The 19,214-nt window shown below is 47.2% G+C and overlaps 1 protein-coding gene across 5 annotated transcripts in view; it reads left to right on the forward strand.

Moving 5' to 3' along the window:
* Positions 1 to 19,214, forward strand: part of ELP2 (elongator acetyltransferase complex subunit 2) — a 111,148-nt gene that overhangs the window by 40,710 nt on the left and 51,224 nt on the right. For all 5 annotated transcript variants that reach the window (XM_077309702.1, XM_077309700.1, XM_077309703.1 and 2 more), the window contains 4 exons: positions 421 to 609; positions 1,644 to 1,713; positions 10,644 to 10,736; positions 10,878 to 10,935. In XM_077309702.1, the coding sequence (XP_077165817.1) occupies positions 421 to 609; positions 1,644 to 1,713; positions 10,644 to 10,736; positions 10,878 to 10,935 (410 nt within the window). The remainder of the gene's footprint in view (positions 1 to 420; positions 610 to 1,643; positions 1,714 to 10,643; positions 10,737 to 10,877; positions 10,936 to 19,214) is intronic.

Genomic DNA, 19,214 nt, shown 5'->3' on the forward strand with positions numbered 1-19,214 from the left:
AGACAAGAAATGGGTTATTTTGTCAGAAGGAGGGCTGCATTTCTGAAGGGGTGGGCTCCACACATTCCTCAACTGCGCATTTGCGACCGACAGTGTGCCGGTGCCCGTGCCTCCCTCTCCCCCTGCGGCGCGGCATTTGGGCAGCCAATCACTCCTGTGCCCCGGCGCAGTGAGCGCCGCGCTGAGGGGGGAGGGGAGGTGCCGGGGGGCGCCCCCCCCCCAGTCCCCAAGCCTCCCTCTCCCCGGCCTGAAAAAGTTTGGGGACCACTGCTCTAGATCATCCATGGAGTCCCTCTGCTGAGTGGGGGGTTGGACCTGGGTCTGTCTGATCTGACATCCTGATGACCACAGAATGGGAGACGGGTACCACGACAGCGGTCCTCTGGCCTGGCTTCCAGTGTGTGTGAATTGTTCCCATAGGTCACGTGGCATGAAGTGGCAAGGCCTCAGGTCCACGGGTATGGCATGCAGTGTTTAGCCATGACTGGGCGATTTCAGTTTGTATCCGGAGCAGATGAGAAAGTGCTTCGAGTATTTACTGCACCTAGAAACTTTGTGGAAAACTTCAGCATCATTTCTGGCGTCTCTCTGGAGAAGCTGAATTTTGGTGTAAGTGTATTTACCTTTTTGTAACAATATAGATTGAGAATCCTCATTTGAGATTTAGTTGATTCTTGGAGAATTGTTGCAATTTCTTTTTTATAAAAACAATTGTTACTAACTAACCTTGAGCCCCCGAACTTCTCTCTCTGTCATCTGAAGCCCTGGTGCTTGTAGGTCAGTTGCTGGAGGGGGAGGGGTATCTTTGGGACCTAAAAGATTCAATATGTATTTAGAGATACAGAAATACAGAGGCTTGAAACAGGCAAAATTTATCTGTATTTGTTTATTTGAGATATTTTGCAATTTGTGTTCTCATTTTGAGATTTCTGATTTACTGATAGTAGGGTTGAGAGCCACAGACCAATTTTTCAAAGCTCCTGGGACAGGATGCCTTATTTACAAACTAGCTTCAAAGCCCGTTCATAAGAACGGGCTTTGAAAAGGTACTCCCCATCAGCGTCCCAGCTGCTTTCCAGGCCGCCAGGAAGCACTGAGGACGAGGGGTGGGGGGGGAGATAGAGCGCTTCCCGGGGGCCTGGCAAGCACACCTAGTGCCTCTCCTCCTCCCCCATCCCCCTTGTGGCTGGACGACTTTCTGGGCGCCTGGCAAGCACACCCAGGGCCTTTGGGAAGCTTTCCAGGCACCTGGCAAGCACACCCAGGGCCTTAGTGCTTTCCAGGCCTTTGGGAAGTGTTCCCCTCCCCCCTGTGGCTGGATGGCTTCCTGGGGGACTGGAAAGCACAACCAGGGCCATCATGAGGCCTGTGGCCTCTCACACCTGGGGCCCAGGATGTGGAGCAGTGGAGTCACAGGCGTGCCTGGCTCTGACAGCCAGGCACGTCTGTGAGGCAGGGGGTGAGGGCTGTGGGGGCTGGGCCAATCAAGGTGCAGCTGGCTGCACCCTAATTGGCCCTGGAGAGGCCGGACTGTTCATCCCCCAAGGCTGTTTCACAATTATTGAGGCACCAAATGGATAAGATGAGACTGAGGCCGCAATTGTTTATGGAAGCCATTGTTATTTGTTTTTTCCACTTTTTAGCAAATGGTTGATCTTGCAGAAGGTGCTTCTGTTCCAGCATTGGGCTTGTCGAATAAAGCTGTCTTTCAAGGTGAGGCAGTCTGTGTGTCCGTCTATTAAGCACTGCGTTGTGCAGGTCAATGTCAGTGAAAGGGAAGTGTGGGCAGACAGGTGGCCTTTCTTTTTTGTTTTATGGATATATTTATTTTTTATATTTATATACCGCCCTCCCCGGGGGGCTCAGGGCAGCTTACATAATAACATAAGAACAATACATGGAACAGTCTCTAAAACATTTGATATATGTTTTTTATTTATAATTCCTGTTTCTTGCTGAGACTATAGGCACTGTGACCCAGTGCAGGCCGATAGTCCAAGGTGCCCCAAAAACAGTGTAATAGGGCTAGGATCACAAAATGAGAAACAATAAGAAGTCATATGAGATGTGATACATCACAAGCAGTGTAAAAAAAAAGAATTACAAAAGCAGAAAACAGTCATGTACACAAAAGCTTGCTTATACCTTGACTAAAACTTTGTTGGTCTTAAAGGCACCCCTGAACTCAAATTTTGCTCAGTAGAGTAGACCTCAGTCTTTGCTTGTCAGTGGTCTAGAGCCTCAGTAGTCCTCAGGCCCAAAGGAGCCAGGTCTTCATCCCCTCCTGTCTCTCCTTGGGATCCAATGTCTGTTTGGTCTGGGAACTGATCGCTTCAGGGCTGCATTGTGAACTGATGACTGTGCGAATGAACTGTCAAGGCCCGTTGCTGCAAAGGCTTTGTGTTGCTTGTTTGCTTGTTTGTTGAACGAATGTAGAGCCCAGGAGCACTTTTAAGACCAACAAAGTTTTATTACGGGTATGAGCTTTCGTGTGCAGGTGCACTTACTGCCCCTCCTGAGATCGCTAGCTGGGGGCAGTTTACAACATTTATACCATAACACACCTACTAACATTAAGACAATAAAATCATCCATCAAAACAGTTATGAAGCTGCTCTTTGCCCACTGAATCAGCTGACTGTCAGTCTTGTCTCCTGCATCCCATTCTTCCATTCAGGGGGGTGAGCTATTTGGGGGGTGTGTGTGTGGGGGGGGCATTCCAGTGATGTTATTGTCAGTCATTTGGTGGCATGCCACCTAACAGTGTCCCTGCATTAAAGGCTAAAATATTCTGGGACTAATTTGGGATTCTATTTGTCCTTTTTGTTGTTGTTGTTGTTATGTGCGAAGTCGTGTCCGACCCATCGCGACCCCATGGACAATGATCCTCCAGGCCTTCCTGTCCTCTACCATTCCCGGAGTACATTTAAGTTTGCACCTACTGCTTCAGTAACTCCATCCAGTCACCTCATTCTCTGTCGTCCCCTTCTTCTTTTGCCCTCGATCGCTCCCAGCATTAGGCTCTTCTTCAGGGAGTCCTTCCTTCTCATGAGGTGGCCGAAGTATTTGAGTTTCATCTTCAGGATCTGGCCTTCTAAAGAGCAGTCAGGGTTGATCTCCTCTAGGACTGACCGGTTTGTTCGCCTTGCAGTCCAAGGGTCTTCTCCAGCACCAGAGTTCAAAAGCCTCAATTCTTTGACGCTCGGCCTTCCTTATGGTCCAACTTTCGCAGCCATACATTGCAACTGGGAAGACTATAACCTTGACTAAACGCACTTTTGTTGGCAGGGTGATGTCTCTGCTTTTTAGGATGCTGTCTAGATTTGCCATAGCTTTCCTCCCTCTTTTAATTTCTTTGATCTTGGAGCCCAGGAAAATAAAATCTGTCACTATCTCCATTTCTTCCCCATCTATTTGCCAGGAATTGAGAGGGCCGGATGCCATGATCTTTGTTTTCTTGATGTTGAGTTTCAAGCCAACTTTTGCACTCTCCTCCTTCACCCGCATCAACAGGCTCTTTAGTTCCTCTTCACTTTCTGCCATTAGAGTGGTATCATCTGCATATCTGAAGTTGTTGATATTTCTCCCTGCAATCTTGATCCCAATTTGTGACTCCTCTAATCCCGCATTTCTCATGATGTGCTCTGCATACAAGTTAAATAGGCAAGGCGACAGTATACAGCCTTGCCGAACTCCTTTCTCAATTTTGAACCAGTCAGTGATTCCATGTTCAGTTCTCACTGTTGCTTCTTGACCTGCATATAAATTTCTCAAGAGACAAATAAGATGCTCTGGTATTCCCATCTCTTTAAGAACTTGCCACAATTTGTTGTGCTCCACACAATCAAAGGCTTTAGCATAGTCAATGAAGCAGAAGTAGACGTTCTTTTGGAACTCCCTAGCTTTTTCCATGATCCAGCGTATGTTGGCAATTTGATCTCTAGTTCCTCTGCCTCTTCGAAATCCTACCTGTACTTCTGGAAGTTCTCGGTCCACATATTGCTGGAGCCTAGCTTGTAGGATTTTGAGCATAACTTTGCTAGCATGAGAAATGAGTGCAATGGTGCAGTAGTTTGAACATTCTTTGGCATTGCCCTTCTTTGGGATTTGAATGTAAACTGACTGATCCTCCCTATTGGTGAGAATCAAATCTAAAATTCTGGTCCCCCTAATTGCCAACTCTACTGTCTGGGAAATGGAGTTGTCAGCAAGACAAGTTAAGGATTTATTGATCTTCCAACAGATATAATTGAAATCACCCATAATCACTGTGTCCTGCCTCTTTGAGAACTTTGCAATCTAGTCTAGGAGCATCACATCCAAGTCCTCTGCCTGGACTGGCAGTCTGTAACAGCCCCCCCCCCCCAATAATATCACAATTATTTCCTACTCTCTTTATTTTTTCCCAAAGACTCACTGTCTGTATTTATTTTTATTTGTCTTTATTTCCTATCCTCTCTCTATTGACTCAGAATGGGTTACAAGAAATCAGTAAACATACATAGGAGAAATTGAATTTTGCCCACACACCACCTCCTAACGTTAAAACATTTCTCAACCACAAGAATGTCCTTCCTAATTTGAACACAGCCTCTGGGACCAGATGCCAACTGTGTCTCCATAGAATCATAGAATAATAGAGTTGTAAGGGACCTCATGGGTCATCTAGTCCAACCCCCTGCAGTACGCAGGACACTCACATTCCAATCGCTCATCTACTGTAACCTGCCACCCCTTTGCCTTCACAGAATCAGCCTCTCCGTCAGATGGCTATCTACCCTCTGTTTAAAAATTTCCAAAGAGGGAGAACCTACCACCTCCTGAGGAAGCCTGTTCCACTGAGAAACCGCTCTAACTGTCAGGAACTTCTTCTGGATGTAGAGATTCAATTTCTTTTGAATAAATTTCATCCCATTCGTTCGGGTCTGTCCCTCTGGGTCAAGAGAGAACAATTCTGCTCTATCCTCCATATGGCACCCGTTTGAATAGATCCCTTCTCAGTCATCTCCTCTCCAGGCTAAACAGACCAAGCTCCCCCAACCTTTCTTCATATGTCTTGGTCTCCAAACCCCTCACCATCCTTGTTGCCCACCTCTGGACACATTCTAGTTTGTCAACATCCCTCTTCAATTGGGATGACCAAAACTAAACGCAGTACTCCAAGTGAGGCCGAACCAGAGCAGAGTAAAGTGGTACCATCACCTCCCGTGATCTGGACATGATACTCTGTTTGATACAGCCCAATATTCCATTTGTCTTTTTAGCCACTGAGTCACACTGCTGACTCATGTTCAATGTATGGTCTACTAAGACTCCTAAATCCTTTTCGCACATGCTACTGCCAAGACCAGTCTCCCCCATCTTATATTGGTGTATTTGCTTTTTCCTACCTAAATGCAGAACTTTACATTTGTCCCTATTGAACATTTTATTCAGTTTAGCCCACTTCTCGAGCCTATCAAGATCATCCTGTATTGTTGCTGTCTTCAGTTGTGTTTGCTACCCCTCCCAGTTTAGTATCGTCTGCAAATATAATAAGTATCCCCTCTGATCCCTCATCCAAATCATTTATAAATATAAATGTTGAATAAAATATTGAATAACACAGGCCAAAGGACAGATCCTTGGGGTACTCCACATGTCACTCTTTTCCAAGAAGATGCTGAACCATTAACAAGTACCCTCTGAGTACGATTTGTCAACCAGAAAATGAAATGAATTTCAGTAATGAAAAATGTAATGTTCTGCATTTAGGTAGGAAAAATCAAATGCATCACTATAGGATGGGTGAGACTTGTCTGGGCAATAGACAAGAAAGAATCTGGGCATCTTAATAGACCATACACTGAACATGAGCCATAGAATCATAGAATCCTAGAGTTGGAAGGGGCCATACAGGCCATCTAGTCCAACCCCCTGCTCAACGCAGGATCAGCCCTAAGCATCCTAAAGCATCCAAGAAAAGTGTGTATCCAACCTTTGCTTGAAGACTGCCAGTGAGGGGGAGCTCACCACCTCCTTAGGCAGCCTATTCCACTGCTGAACTACTCTGACTGTGAATTTTTTTTCCTGATATCTAGTCTATATCGTTGCACTTGTAGTTTAAACCCATTACTGCATGTCCTTTCCTCTGCAGCCAACATAAACAGCACCCTGCCCTCCTCCAAAAGGCCACGTTTCAAATACTTAAAGAGGGCTATCATGTCCCCTCTCAACCTGCTTTTCTCCAGGTTGAACATTCCCAAGTCCCTCAACCTATCTTCATAGGGCTTGGTCCCTTGGCCCCAGATCATCATCGTCGCTCTCCTCTGTACCCTTTCAATTTTATCTACGTCCTTCTTGAAGTGAGGCCTCCAGAACTGCACATAGTACCCCAGGTGTGGTCTGACCAGTGCCGTATACAATGGGACTATGACATCTTGTGATTTTGATGTGATGCCCCTGTTGATACAGCCCAAAATGGCATTTGCCTTTTTTACCGCTGCATCACACTGCCTGCTCATGTTTAGTTTACAATCCACAAGTACCCCAAGGTCTCGTTCACGCACAGTGTTACCTAGAAGCGTATCCCCCATCCAGTAGGCATGCTTTTCATTTTTCTGACCCAGATGCAGAACTTTACACTTATCTTTATTAAATTGCATCTTATTCTCATTTGCCCATTTTTCCATTGTGTTCAGATCTTGTTGAACTCTGTCTCTATCTTCTGGAGTATTTGCCAGTTCTCCCAATTTGGTGTCGTCTGCAAACTTGATGAGTAGTCCTTCCACCCCCTCATCTAGATCATTAATAAATATAATAAATAAAAAGTACTGGATCGAGCCCCGAGCCCTGAGGTACCCCGCTACTCACCTCCCTCCAGTCTGATGAAACACCATTGACCACAACTCTTTGAGTGCGATTTTCTAACCAATTCCCTATCCACCTAACTATCTGAAAATCCAGATTGCAGTCCTTCAATTTATCCATCAGAACATCATGAGGAACCTTATCAAAAGCTTTACTAAAATCCAAGTAAACGACATCAACCGAATTTCCACGATCCAGCAAACCTGTCACTTGGTCAAAAAAGGAAACCAGGTTGGTCTGACAGGACCTGTTGGAGACAAATCCATGCTGACTTCCTTGGATCGCCAAATTGTCCTCCAGATGTTTGCAGATCGCTTCCTTTAATATCTGCTCCATTATCTTACCCACAACAGAAGTCAGACACACTGGTCTGTAGTTTCCCGGGTCATCCTTCCTCCCTTTTTTGAAGATCAGAATAACGTTTGCTCTCTTCCAGTCCTCTGGGACATCTCCAGTCCTTAAAGAGGTCCCGAAGATGATGGACAAGGGTTCTGCAAGTTTTCCGGAAAGTTCTTTGAGCACTCTCGGGTGCATTTCACCCGACACAGGGGATTTGAATTCATCCAGTGCAGCTAAATGCCTCTCAACAACCTCTCTGTCCATGTCAACCTGCCACCCAGGCACTATCTCTTGGCTACTGCCATCTCTAGATGTGCCTAAACCCTTTGACCTGTGGAAAAAACAGATGTAAAATAGGTGCTGAGCCTTTCTGCTTTCTCTGCATCCTCCGTTAGAGTTTGTTCATCCGCACCCAACAGTGGGCCTATTGCCTCCTTAATTTTACGTTTGCTCCTCACATAACTGAAAAATCTTTTCTTGTTACAGTGGGCTTCCCTGGCCAATCTTAGCTCACTCTCAGCTTTGGACTTTCTGATGATTGATCTACAGTGCCTTGTAACCTGTAGGTACTGTTCTTTAGAGCTCTGTCCTTCCCTCCATTTCCTGAACATCTCCCTTTTCTTTCTTAGTTCCTCTTGAAGTTCTCTGTTCATCCAAATAGGCTTCTTAGATCTCCTGCAGTGTTTTCGTCTTTCTGGGATAGTAATTGATTGAGCATGCAATAGTTCTTGTTTGAGTAGCACCCACCCTTCACATGCTCCCTTCCCTTCCAGCATTCTCATCCACGGTATGACACTCATCATGTCTCTGAGTTTATTAAAGTTTGTCCTGCGAAAATCCAACATCCGCGTCTGGCTACAAGCTTCCTTGCATCTCAAAAGGAATTCTATGAGGACATGGTCAGTTCCCCCTAGGGTCCCCACCTCCTTCACCTCATCCACCAACTCTTGCCTGTTGGTCAGTATTAATCCACCAACTCTTGCCTGTTGGTCAGTAGTGTTCCTTGGGGGCTAAAAAGGCAAACAGAATTTTGGCCTGTATAAAAAGAACTATAGTATCCAGATCATGCAAGGTGATGTTACCACTTTACTCTGCTCTGGTTAGACCTCGCTTGGAGTACTGTGTTCAGTTTTGGGCACTGCAACTGAAGAAAGATGTAGAGAAACGAGCGTGTCCAGAGGAGGGCAATGAAGATGTTGAGGAGTTTGAAGACCAAGTCGTATGCAGAAAGGTTAAGGGAGTTTGGTCTGTTTAGCCTGGAGAGAATACATAAAGAGGTGGTATGGTAACTATCTTCGAATACTTGAAGGGTTGTCATATAGAAGTTAGAGCAGAGTTGTTTTCTGTTGCCCCAGAGGGTCAGGCCAGAACCAATGGGTTGAAATTAATTCCAAAGAATTTTGGCTAAACCTCTGGAAGATGTTCCTCACAGCTAGAGCAGTTCCTCAGTGGAACATGCTTCCTCATGAAGTGGTGAGTTCTCCTTTGGAAGTTTTTAAGTAGAGGCTAGATCATCATATGACAGAAATGCTTATTTTATGAATTTAGTAGATAGACAAGAAAGAAATTTTCAACCTGGCGATGGCTAAATATTCAAACAATAGAACAATTTCCTAGGTATAAAACCTCATTTTCTTATTTTACTTCATCAGTGAACTTATTTCTTAATTGTTTTTTTTTTCAAAGATACTGACAAAGTCTTCAACATGTTACCATATATTTTATACCTTATATTTTATATTTTAAGCCATATAACTTGGGTCTATTAATATCAAAGGTCCATGTAGGTAACTATCTTATAAATAAACTTGGGCAGATTGTGAGTGGATGGGCAGAAAGGCATGTGCCAGTGTTTGTCTCTTGTGACCCTTCCTTGCATACCCAGGGAGTTCCTAATTGCCACTGTTGGATGGTAATTTCCTCCAGGCCAAGGTGGATTCTGGAGATTTTTGATTTTGGGGGGCGGGATCACTTGAGCAATTAAATTGGGGTCACTATGGGTTGGCAGGTAGTTGTGAGTTCCTGCATTGTGCAGGGGGTTGGACTAGATGACCCTGGAAGCACCTTCAAATTCTTTGATTTGATGATTCACTGTATATCGCACTGGTCAGACTGCACTTGGGGTATTGTGTGCAATTCTAGAGGCCTCAGTTCCAAAAGGACATGGACAACATTCAGAGGGTGCACAGAAGAGCTACAAAGGATGTTCTGGAGCCTGAGAACCAACCCGTATGAGGAAAGGCTAAGTGAGTTGGGAATGTGATTTTAACACCACCCATACCATTTCAGGTTTATTGATTTGTTCATCTTCCTATATTACATATGCCATCAAATATTAGCAGTGCCCTTCTGGTCTCTCCACTGGACAAACTACGCAAAACAAAACAAAACATTAAAATCCAACATTAAAAACCACAACACTCAAAAACCAAAGGGAGAAAATTTTAATCTTCTGTATTATTCCGTTGCAGATCTAAGAGTAGTAGTTCTCAAAGAGAGAAGCTTCAAGGAGGAGATTACAACATGAGAGTCACATTCGGAATTAACATCCAGGGCTCAATCGGATTCTTATCTCACTGAAGATGCTGTATTTCTGCCTTCAGATATTTCCTCTCTTTTTAATCAAGCTGATTACAATGCAGATTGTACCACTGCATCTTAAGTTCCTTCTTTGCAACACCCCTTCCACCTTTTGGAGACTAAAAGTTCCATTCCATCTCATTAAATCATAGAATCATAGAGTTGGAAGGGGCCATACAGGCCATCTAGTCCAACCCCCTGCTCAACGCAGGATCAGCCCAAAGCATCCTAAAGCATCCAAGAAAAGTGTGTATCCAACCTTTGCTTGAAGACTGCCAGTGAGGGGGAGCTCCCCACCTCCTTAGGCAGCCTATTCCACTGCTGAACTAGAATCATAGAATCATAGAGTTGGAAGGGGCCATACAGGCCATCTAGTCCAGCCCCCTGCTCAACGTAGGATCAGCCCTAAGCATCCTAAAGCATCCAAGAAAAGTGTGCATCCAACCTTTGCTTGAAGACTTCCAGTGAGGGGGAGCTCACCACCTCCTTAGGCAGCCTATTCCACTGCTGAACTAATATCTCAAGAAGGTCCCTAAGGTGCTCCTGGACCCATTGTTCTACTGCATACCAACATGGCTTCCCTCGGAAACTCACTAGCAACTGTGTGTTTCTTCTGCCCTTTCTTAGGAGAGTGGAGAAATTTCTCTGGAACCTGGTTCTTCCACTTTTTCTCAACTAACTCTATTAACTGGTATTTTCTCGATTATCTGGCATTTTGAGGCACAAATATCTTGCAACATAACAGATCTAGGGCCTCCTCACAATAGGTAATTGGGTTATAACTTAGAGTTTGAATAATTACTTTGGAATGTTTCGTAGGTATTCCATTGTTTCTGCTATTTTCTCTTTGATATGTTAAAAATCTTTTTTGACAGAGGACACAGCATTTCAGGCAACAGGAGAGAAGGAAAATGTGAATTCTTCTAGTCAGTATTGTGAGGATTACTTTCAGCCATGTAGCCTGACAGGTATGGAACATGATTTGTATGTAGTTTGATTTCTGAAGCAAAGTTTTGGAATTGAAATGGGAGAGAACAGATGAATGAAAAAATCTGGGGTGGGGGGGTGAGAGAGAAATCCCCCTGTTTCAAACCAGTAATTTCTTGCAGAACCTCCCACGGAAGATCATCTCCTGCAGAACACACTATGGCCTGAAATCCAAAAACTGTAAGTTACTTTGTACATTCTACCCGGCAAGCCTGCTCAGATCAAACAGCTTGCTTGAAGGGAATCTTATGGGAGAAAGTGCTCTCTTGCTCTATAATAGCCTAGCAGTGAATGCATCTGCCCTGGCAGAACACAGTCAATCCTTTCCTTCAAAATCACCAATTAGAACTGACCAGCTTGTCAATCCGCCATTGAGCATCTCAATTCCTGGCACAGAACTGAAGCATCGGATCTGATTGGCTGTCCATTCAACTGAACATTGAGCACTGGAAACCCTGCCTAAGAAAGCATGTTCCAGAACCAAACATAAGGAGAAGCATCGTTCTAAGATGCTCTCAAACTCTTTGGTTCCAGCCAAATCTCCCCATCACAAACACATTCTCCACCTGCTGCCCCAGCTCATCATTCTGAGAAGGGGAAACGGAGCCTGGCCAGGGCACATTGGCCGTTCCAGCAGCTAGTCAACTATTGGAACCATCCTCCCTAGCACAGAGTTCTGTGCCTCTTCCTCAGTGCCAAGGCTGCCATGTTTTTTTTCTTCTAGACCACAAGAATGGGGTGAGTATCAATTGTGGAAAGCACCTCCAGGACTCAGACACCCCTTTCCATGGAACTGTGATGCTGCAAGTTTGGTATACTCAACCCCTTATGAGGCATTTGGATTCTGAAGAAGACTTCCTTTCTGGGTCGGGCTCAGACTTACCATCAGTCCCTTCCCCAATGACACTGTAGGCGACCTTGATCCAGAGTCACCTAGTGAAGATCTGAAGCTCTACACCGAGCAAATTATGCGAATGGCCAAATCGTTGGAAATAGAGGTGACCTCCAGCAACTGAAGACCTCAAGACAAGGTTTATGCTGAATCACCTAGTATAGTTGCCTACATATCTGACGACTCTTTCTCTTGATTTTCCTCTTCCCACTGCCATACCTTCCATGTCCCCCAATAGTTGGGATTGTTCATGCTTCTTCCTGCTCTATGTAATCAAAGGGGAAGCCATCTTGTCAACAAAAGTGCTGAGCTCATATCTGAGTTCCACACAGTAGATAATCCTCATTGGGATTTGGGAATCTTCAGCCTGCAGGAGAGGACGTTGAGAGGGGATGTGATTACTCTCTTTAAGTATTTGAAAGATTGTCACTTGGAAGGCAGTAGAGGATAGGACCTGCAATAATGGGTTTAAACTATGTGTGGAATAATACCAGCTAGATATCAGGAAAAAGATTTTCACAGTCATAGAATTGATTTCACTCCATCAGGATGGGAGAAGCACTTCCTCTTCTGGTCCTTTCTTGCCCAGCCACAGGACCTCCATCGTCAAGACGTTAAGCCTCAGGTGGAATGTGAATGACCATCGCTGGCTTCCTCCAACAGTTAAATTCTTTTCAGTTTGAGAACTGGGAGTGTGTTATAACTTTTGTTTATTTGTTCGTTTCATTTGGGGATTTTTAGGGGGAAATTATTGTGACTCTTTGGAGCTATTTTAAAGGTAAGACAGGGGATGAATATTTTCAATAAATACATAAATATTGGCATCATTCAGGTGCATTTTGATCCACATGCTGTGAAATTTGGAAATGATGGTTTTTATTATATCTGAATTTTAAGAGCAGTTTTCTTCTCCCTTTTTCATTTTTGAGGGAAATGAAGGAAACTTGTCTAATGGCTGCTTTTGGAAGAGCGATATGAGAGATTAGGGGTCTGATATGCAGACAGGGTCTAGGTGAGACTGAGGGTCTTGCGGGATCAGTGTCAGGATCTTGTCAGAATCCACAGATTACTGCCATGATTTAATTTGCGTAGCCTTTGAGTAGCCATTTCTGTCTGTCTGCATTTTAGCCCTGACCTGTCTGCTAACCATTGATTAGTGTAACAACCGCTGTTATCATAGAAGTAGTAACACTGGGCGCTCCAAGGCCAGTGCTAGGCATGTTATCTTTAGTTGGATGCTTTCCCGGGTGGCACCTGGACTGAACTGTCTATTTTGTCTCTGAGTGTGTGAGCATCTTTTGAGCGGGAAAGTTTCTTTTTTTAATTGATACGTCAGATTCGGCTTTGTTTTTGTCCTAGATAGATCTGCTGAAATAAACTGTTTGTTTTCAAGTCTGTCATCCTGACAGTAAGCCGAATCTCGCCAAATAGCTATTATCGGTTTTGACAGCCATGTCAGACGAGAGTGAGCTCTCGCCGGATCAAGGCCTGTGCCGTGAACGGCTGGAGAAATTCTGATTCACGACCAGCCTAACACCCTACTGGGTTGGGTTCGCTTGGCAGGTGAAATGGAAAAGTGAATGCACATCCTGTTGCATCTCAATGGCGGAGGGTCCTCAGGAAAGTCTACTAAGAAGGTTATGGGGAGCAAGAAGCCCACCGGTTCCAAGCCTTTGATCCTGGACACGGCAGAGTGGGCTTGACCTCGCAAGAAGGGCCTCTGTTTGGTATGCGGGGGCCCGGGGCATTTTCTGGCCGAATGTCCATCCAAAAAGCCAAAACCGGCCATGGCGGGGACCGAGAAAACTCCTCTGAAACCAGCTGACAAATTCGCCAGCCCAACACCCAAGGAAGCGACTCCTGGAAGGAAAACCTTGCACGCCCTGCTCACCCCATTATTCGAACAGCTGGAGAGGTGCTCATCGGCTATTGGAATGGATGATGAAGAGGAACCTAGAAGGCTGCCAGGAAACGGGGCAGACCTGCTGTGAGGCAGCCCCGCTGGCAGGTCAGAGGCAGGGGCAGGTGCTCGGTAAATCCTGTTCCCCTTCTACTCGTTCCAGTGACTTTGTCAGATCCAACCACGGGGAGAACTGTAAGGGTGCAGGGCATTTTGGACTGTGGGTTTACCCGGACTGTTATTAACCCCAGCTTGGTAGAAGCTCTAGAATGCTTGCAAATAGTCCTCCGCTTCGCACAGATGGATGGTGAATTTTCCAAAGAGGGGGAAGCCGTTACCTGCACCCTCCCATTGAATTTGGATATAGCAGACATTGGGAACGCATCCAACCAGTAGTGGTTCCTAAAGTAGCGTTCTTCTTCGTGCTGGGTTTGTACTGGTTGCATAAACACGATCCCAGCGTCAGGTGGTGAGCCAGAGTTCTAACGTTTACAGACCCTGGATGCCGGCATCACTGCAGACAAGCTGTTCCGGGCACCACCTTGGAAGGTCGGCGGTAATTCACTGCGGTGTGCTGGCGGGCAGTGCCAAAGAATTATTGGGACTTAGCTGATGTGTTTGAGGAAAAGGAATGTGATGAGTCTCCCTTACGCAGAAAAACGGATTGCGCCATTGAATTAAAACCGGCGAGCCGCTTCCTAAATCAAAATTGTATTCCATGAGTCCCTCGGAGATGGGAGAATTGCATGCCTTTTTGGGACAAGAATCTGGCACGGGGTTTCATCCACCTGGTTACCTCTCCCATGGCGGCACCAGTATTGTTTGTTAAGAAGAAAGGTGGCTCTCTGTGGCTGTGTACAGACTATGGAGGTTTGAATGCAGTGTCCACATCAAACACCTACCCCCTTCCCTTGATTAAGGACTTGTTCGGACATTTGGGGAAGGGCAAGATTTTTACCAAACTGGATATGCGAGAAGCCTACTACAGGTTGCGGATTTTAAAAGGGCAGGAATATTTGACTGCATTTAACACCTCCCTGGGGTCGTTTGAATATAGTGTGATGCCGTTCAGATTATCTGGCGCACCCGGCGTGTTCATGAATTTAATCAATGAACTCATGCATGATTTATTGTATAAAGGTGCCCTGGCTTCCTTGATGATATCTTGCTGTATTCAGAGACTTTAGACGAGCATGTAAACCTTGTAAGAGAGGTGTTGGCTAGGCTAATAGCCAATCACTTGTATGCCAAACTGTCAAAATGTGAGTTCCACAAGGAGAGTGTGGATTTCTTGGGCTACCGAGTGTCGGCCAAAGGGACTGAAATGTGAAGTAAAAGACTTGCTGGGGTGGGAACCCCCCAAGACATGCAGACAATTGCAAAGTTTCCTAGGGTTTGCCAACTTCTATCGTTCATTCATCCTGAACTTTGCCAAGGTTGCCCTATCCCTTACGGACTTGTTGAAAACAAAAGGGGAGGGTTGAAAACATTGAAACAGAGCACAATACTTCCGTGGATGCCAGAATGCCAAAAAGCCTTTGAGACTTTGAAGCCTTTATTCACCACGGAACCTATTCTAAAGCATGCTGACCCTCAGAAGGGTTTTGTGGTCCAAGTCGATTCGAGCGATGAACCATGGGGGCCATGATCCTCCAGAAAGGGGAGGACGGACAGTTACACCCACAAGCGTACATTTCAAAGAAATTTTCCGAGGCTGAAAAGAATTGGCCCATTTGGGGAAAAGAGGCTGCTGCTGTGAAATTGGTGCTAGCTATGTGGAGGCATTGGATGGCATCCCATCCACTTCGAGGTGTGGACTGACCATAAGAACTTATGAGCCCTGCAAGTCCCCGCTTGCTCTCGTCAAAGCAGATGCACCGGGCTGAGTTCTTTTCCCGATTCTCATTCACCCTTCGCCATTTGCCTGGCAAACTGAACTTTTTGGCGGACGCACTGTCTCACTTGCTGCAATACAACAGCAAAAGACAGCCATTTGTGGAAGCAATGTTCAGTCTCGCCCAGTTGGGCTTGGCAGCCATGACTTGCAGCCAAGCGGGTAGTGGGCCCCCATCCCCAGGGGGCTGGGTTCAGAAAGACATCAGCCAGTATCCCGAATTTCCACGCCTTTGAGAAACTCTGCAGGCACGGGAGGGGGTCTTCTGCAAGGGCGACAAGATTTATGTGCCGGTTGCAACCAGGAAAAAGATCTTAAAGCTGTGTCATTACTCAAAGGCTGTGGGGCATTTTGGGTTTGTCAAGACCCTCTACCTGGTCCGCAGACATTATTAGTGGCCCTCTATGAGACCTGTCAAGGAATATACAAAAGGCTGTCCAGTGTGTTTAACTGCTAAACGGGCGGTGGGGGGGAACAAAAAGGACTGTTACAACAATTGCTCACACCCATTGCTCCCTGGAAGGAAATAACCATGGATTTTATCCCAGATTTGCCTCCCAGCCAAGGAAAGACTGTCGTGTGGGTGGTTGTGGATGCGTTTTCTAAGCAAGCCCATTTTATTCCTTGTCCTGGTCTGGCCACTGCTCCTAAACTGGCTTCTTTGTTTATGACACATGTTTATAAATTGCACGGATTGCTGAATAGATGCTTATCAGACCGAGGCGCACAGTCCGTTGCCAAGTTCTGGCGGAAGCTTCTTCAAACTTTGGGGGTGAAGCAGGCACTAACCTTGGGCTACCACCCCGAAACCAATGGGCATACTGAGAGGGTGTACCAAGTTCTGGAACAGTACCTTCGGTGTTTTATTAATTATCAGGAGTCTGTTTGGGTGTCGGTATTACCCCTGGCAGATTTGCTTATAATAATGGGGTTCATTCTTCCACTGGTCTGTCCTCCTTCAAGGTAGTGTATGGCATGGATTTGCAGGCAGTGCCTACTTGGGCTTCGAAGGATGACAGTCCTAGAGATCTAAAGGACTGGGCCAACCACATTGCTGCAGTTTGGCCAGTTATTGTAAAAACTTTGGAGGCTGCAAAAAGGGATTACAAGCATCAGGCTGATAAACGGTGGGCTGATGCTCCAGATTGGAAAGTGGGCGATCTGGCTTATCTGTCCACCAAGAACCTACGTTGCCAACACTCGGACCTAAATATGTGGGACCTCTCAAAGTGTGATTAATTCAGGTGATTAATGCTGTGACTGTTGAACTATAGTTGCCAAAGACATATAAACATGTCCACCCTGTGTTTCATTCCAGCCTGCTCAAGAAAGCCCCTCCTCCTGATGAACGGGCATCCTGCTTCAGCTGCTCCCATCCCTGTCTTTGTGGATAAGGACACTCATTATGAAGTCAATCAAATCTTGGATTCAAGATAGCATCGGGGCAAACTGCAGTATTTGGTGGACTGGAAAGAATTTCCTATGGGGGATGAGGAGTGGGTAGATGCTGGTAATGTACAAGCTCCCACGCTTGTACACGAGTTCCATGTGGCGTGTCCACACAAACCAGCCCCAGTGGAAGGAGGTTGATGGGGGTGAGGTTGATTTTGGAGGAGCGGAATATCAGAATCCACAGATTACTGCCATGATTTAATATGCTTAACCTTTGAGTAGCCATTTCTGTCTGTCTGCAATTTAGCCCTGACCTGTCTGCTAACCATTTATTAGTGTAACAACCGCTATTATCATAGAAGTAGTAACACTGGGCGCTCCAAGGCCAGTGCTAGGCATGTTATCTTTAGTTGGATGCTTTCACGGGTGGCACCTGGACTGAACTGTCTATTTTGTCTCTATGTGTAAGCGGGAAAGTTGGGGAGATAAGAACTGCGTTTTTAGACCCACATGCCCCCCCTGTTGGTAACCATTGGTAACTGGGGTATCAAGGCCAATACAGAACAAGAAGCATCCCAGCTGCAAAATCCGGGAACCCAGCCAGCTAGAATGTTGATAACGGCCAGCCTGAGAGGCTGACCTTGTAGCTAGAGACAGCAAATAGAATCCAAAAGGCTGCAACAGACAAGCAAAATGGTTACAGTATGGCTAACATTAGCAAAGCAAGCCCCACATATAAAATCAATCATGGCAAAACCTATAGGTTTCTGACAATCAGGAAAGTACAGAGTTGAAACCAATAGTGTGTCGTGGTTCGGTCCTTGGTGGCTTGGGAACGGGACCGAACCCCGCCATCAGAGGCGCCCGCGATCACGGAGGTAGGGCATGGTGATCATAGGCAAGCCGGCAGCTGGGCGCCCCACCCGATCGTTGAGGTGGCAATGGCCGCTAAAGAACCTCAATGTCCCCCTCCACCTTTTGACAAGGGCCCGGAGATGGCCCTTTGTTCCAGGAAAATGGGCCATCAGGAACCCCGGAAAACCTCGCATATGTGCATGAGTCATGATTGTATCAGCATGTTCCCTCCGCAAGTACTGGGTGGGGCAATACAGCCTAAGGAGGTGGGTTTTGTATAAAAGGGAGCTTCCACCTGGAGTTCGGTGGAAGCTCTTACTCCATACCAGCGGACTCCACGTTGCTGAAATAAAGCTTGTTCCTGTTGTATCGTTCACCAGGCCTGGCGTGACGTTTTCTTCAAAGGGGCACCCTGTTTTTCAGTTAGCAAGCGGGTTCCCGACATCGTAAGAGCTTCCCCCACCGAACTCCAGGGTCGGCATCGCATCCGAGCGCTTATCGGGACGGATCCAGAGATGGCGTTTTCAAGCAACGGGGCGGTCTCGACCCCCACGAACCCCGGGAACATGAGTTTAATGTCCCCGGGAGATTTCCTCCGAAAATCGGGGGGCCAGGAGCAGCTGTCCGGGACCCCGAGACCCTCGGCAGCGGCGGCCAAGGGGAGGCGCCGGGCCATGGGCTTCCCAAGCACGGCGGGGAGCGCGCCGAGGTCTGGGGGGTTGGCCCCAACCTGGGACACCCAGCTGAGGCAGGCGCTTCGCCCGGTAGGACCTGAGGAATCCCTAGAGGACCTGCGGCGGGCCATGGCGGACTTGGCCAGGCGCTTGCAGGCAGCTGAAGCCCGTGAGCAAGCTCGGGCCGGGCCCGGGGGGACTGGTAATACCACGGCGGAGGGGATCGCGTCGAGTGAGGACGTCTCCAGCGACGAGGACGAGCCCGGTACTGGTGAGCGGGCCCCGGACCCCGACCCGGAGCAGTTTTCAGTCCCGAGTAGGCGAGACGGCCAGCGGAGAGGCGAGATAGCAGAGGATCTCGGGGGAGCGGGTGAGCCGACGGGGCGGCGAGAGCCGGACCAACGCAGGAGCGACGTGCAAGGCAGGGAGCGGCACGGCGTCGTTGGGCAGGTTGGTAGCCGGTGGAGCGGAGCAGGACGAGACGGCGGACGCCGAGAATCCTGGATCCGGAGGGGGTCGGACTACTCTCCAAAACGTTCCCCCCCAGAGCTTAAGGCGCGTTTCGACGGGACGCCGGACGACCTCCCGCAGTTCCTCCTCCACGCGCTGACGCATGCCCGGAGGTATGGAGACCGGTATGAGGACTCCGAGGACTTGGTCTGGGGGGTGGCATCGTGTCTCCAGGGCAAGGCGGGTCAGTGGTACCTAGGGTTGGCCGAGCGCGGCGACCCGGCAACTCGGGACCTGCAGGACTTCGTGGTCGCGCTCCGCCGACGATTCCAGGACCCCCAGGCTGAGGACAAGGCAAAGAGTCGGATCAAGGGACTTCGACAGGGTACTAGGGGGGTTATG

This window comes from Paroedura picta, chromosome 14, assembly GCF_049243985.1.
Source record: "Paroedura picta isolate Pp20150507F chromosome 14, Ppicta_v3.0, whole genome shotgun sequence".
NCBI lineage: Eukaryota > Metazoa > Chordata > Lepidosauria > Squamata > Gekkonidae > Paroedura > Paroedura picta.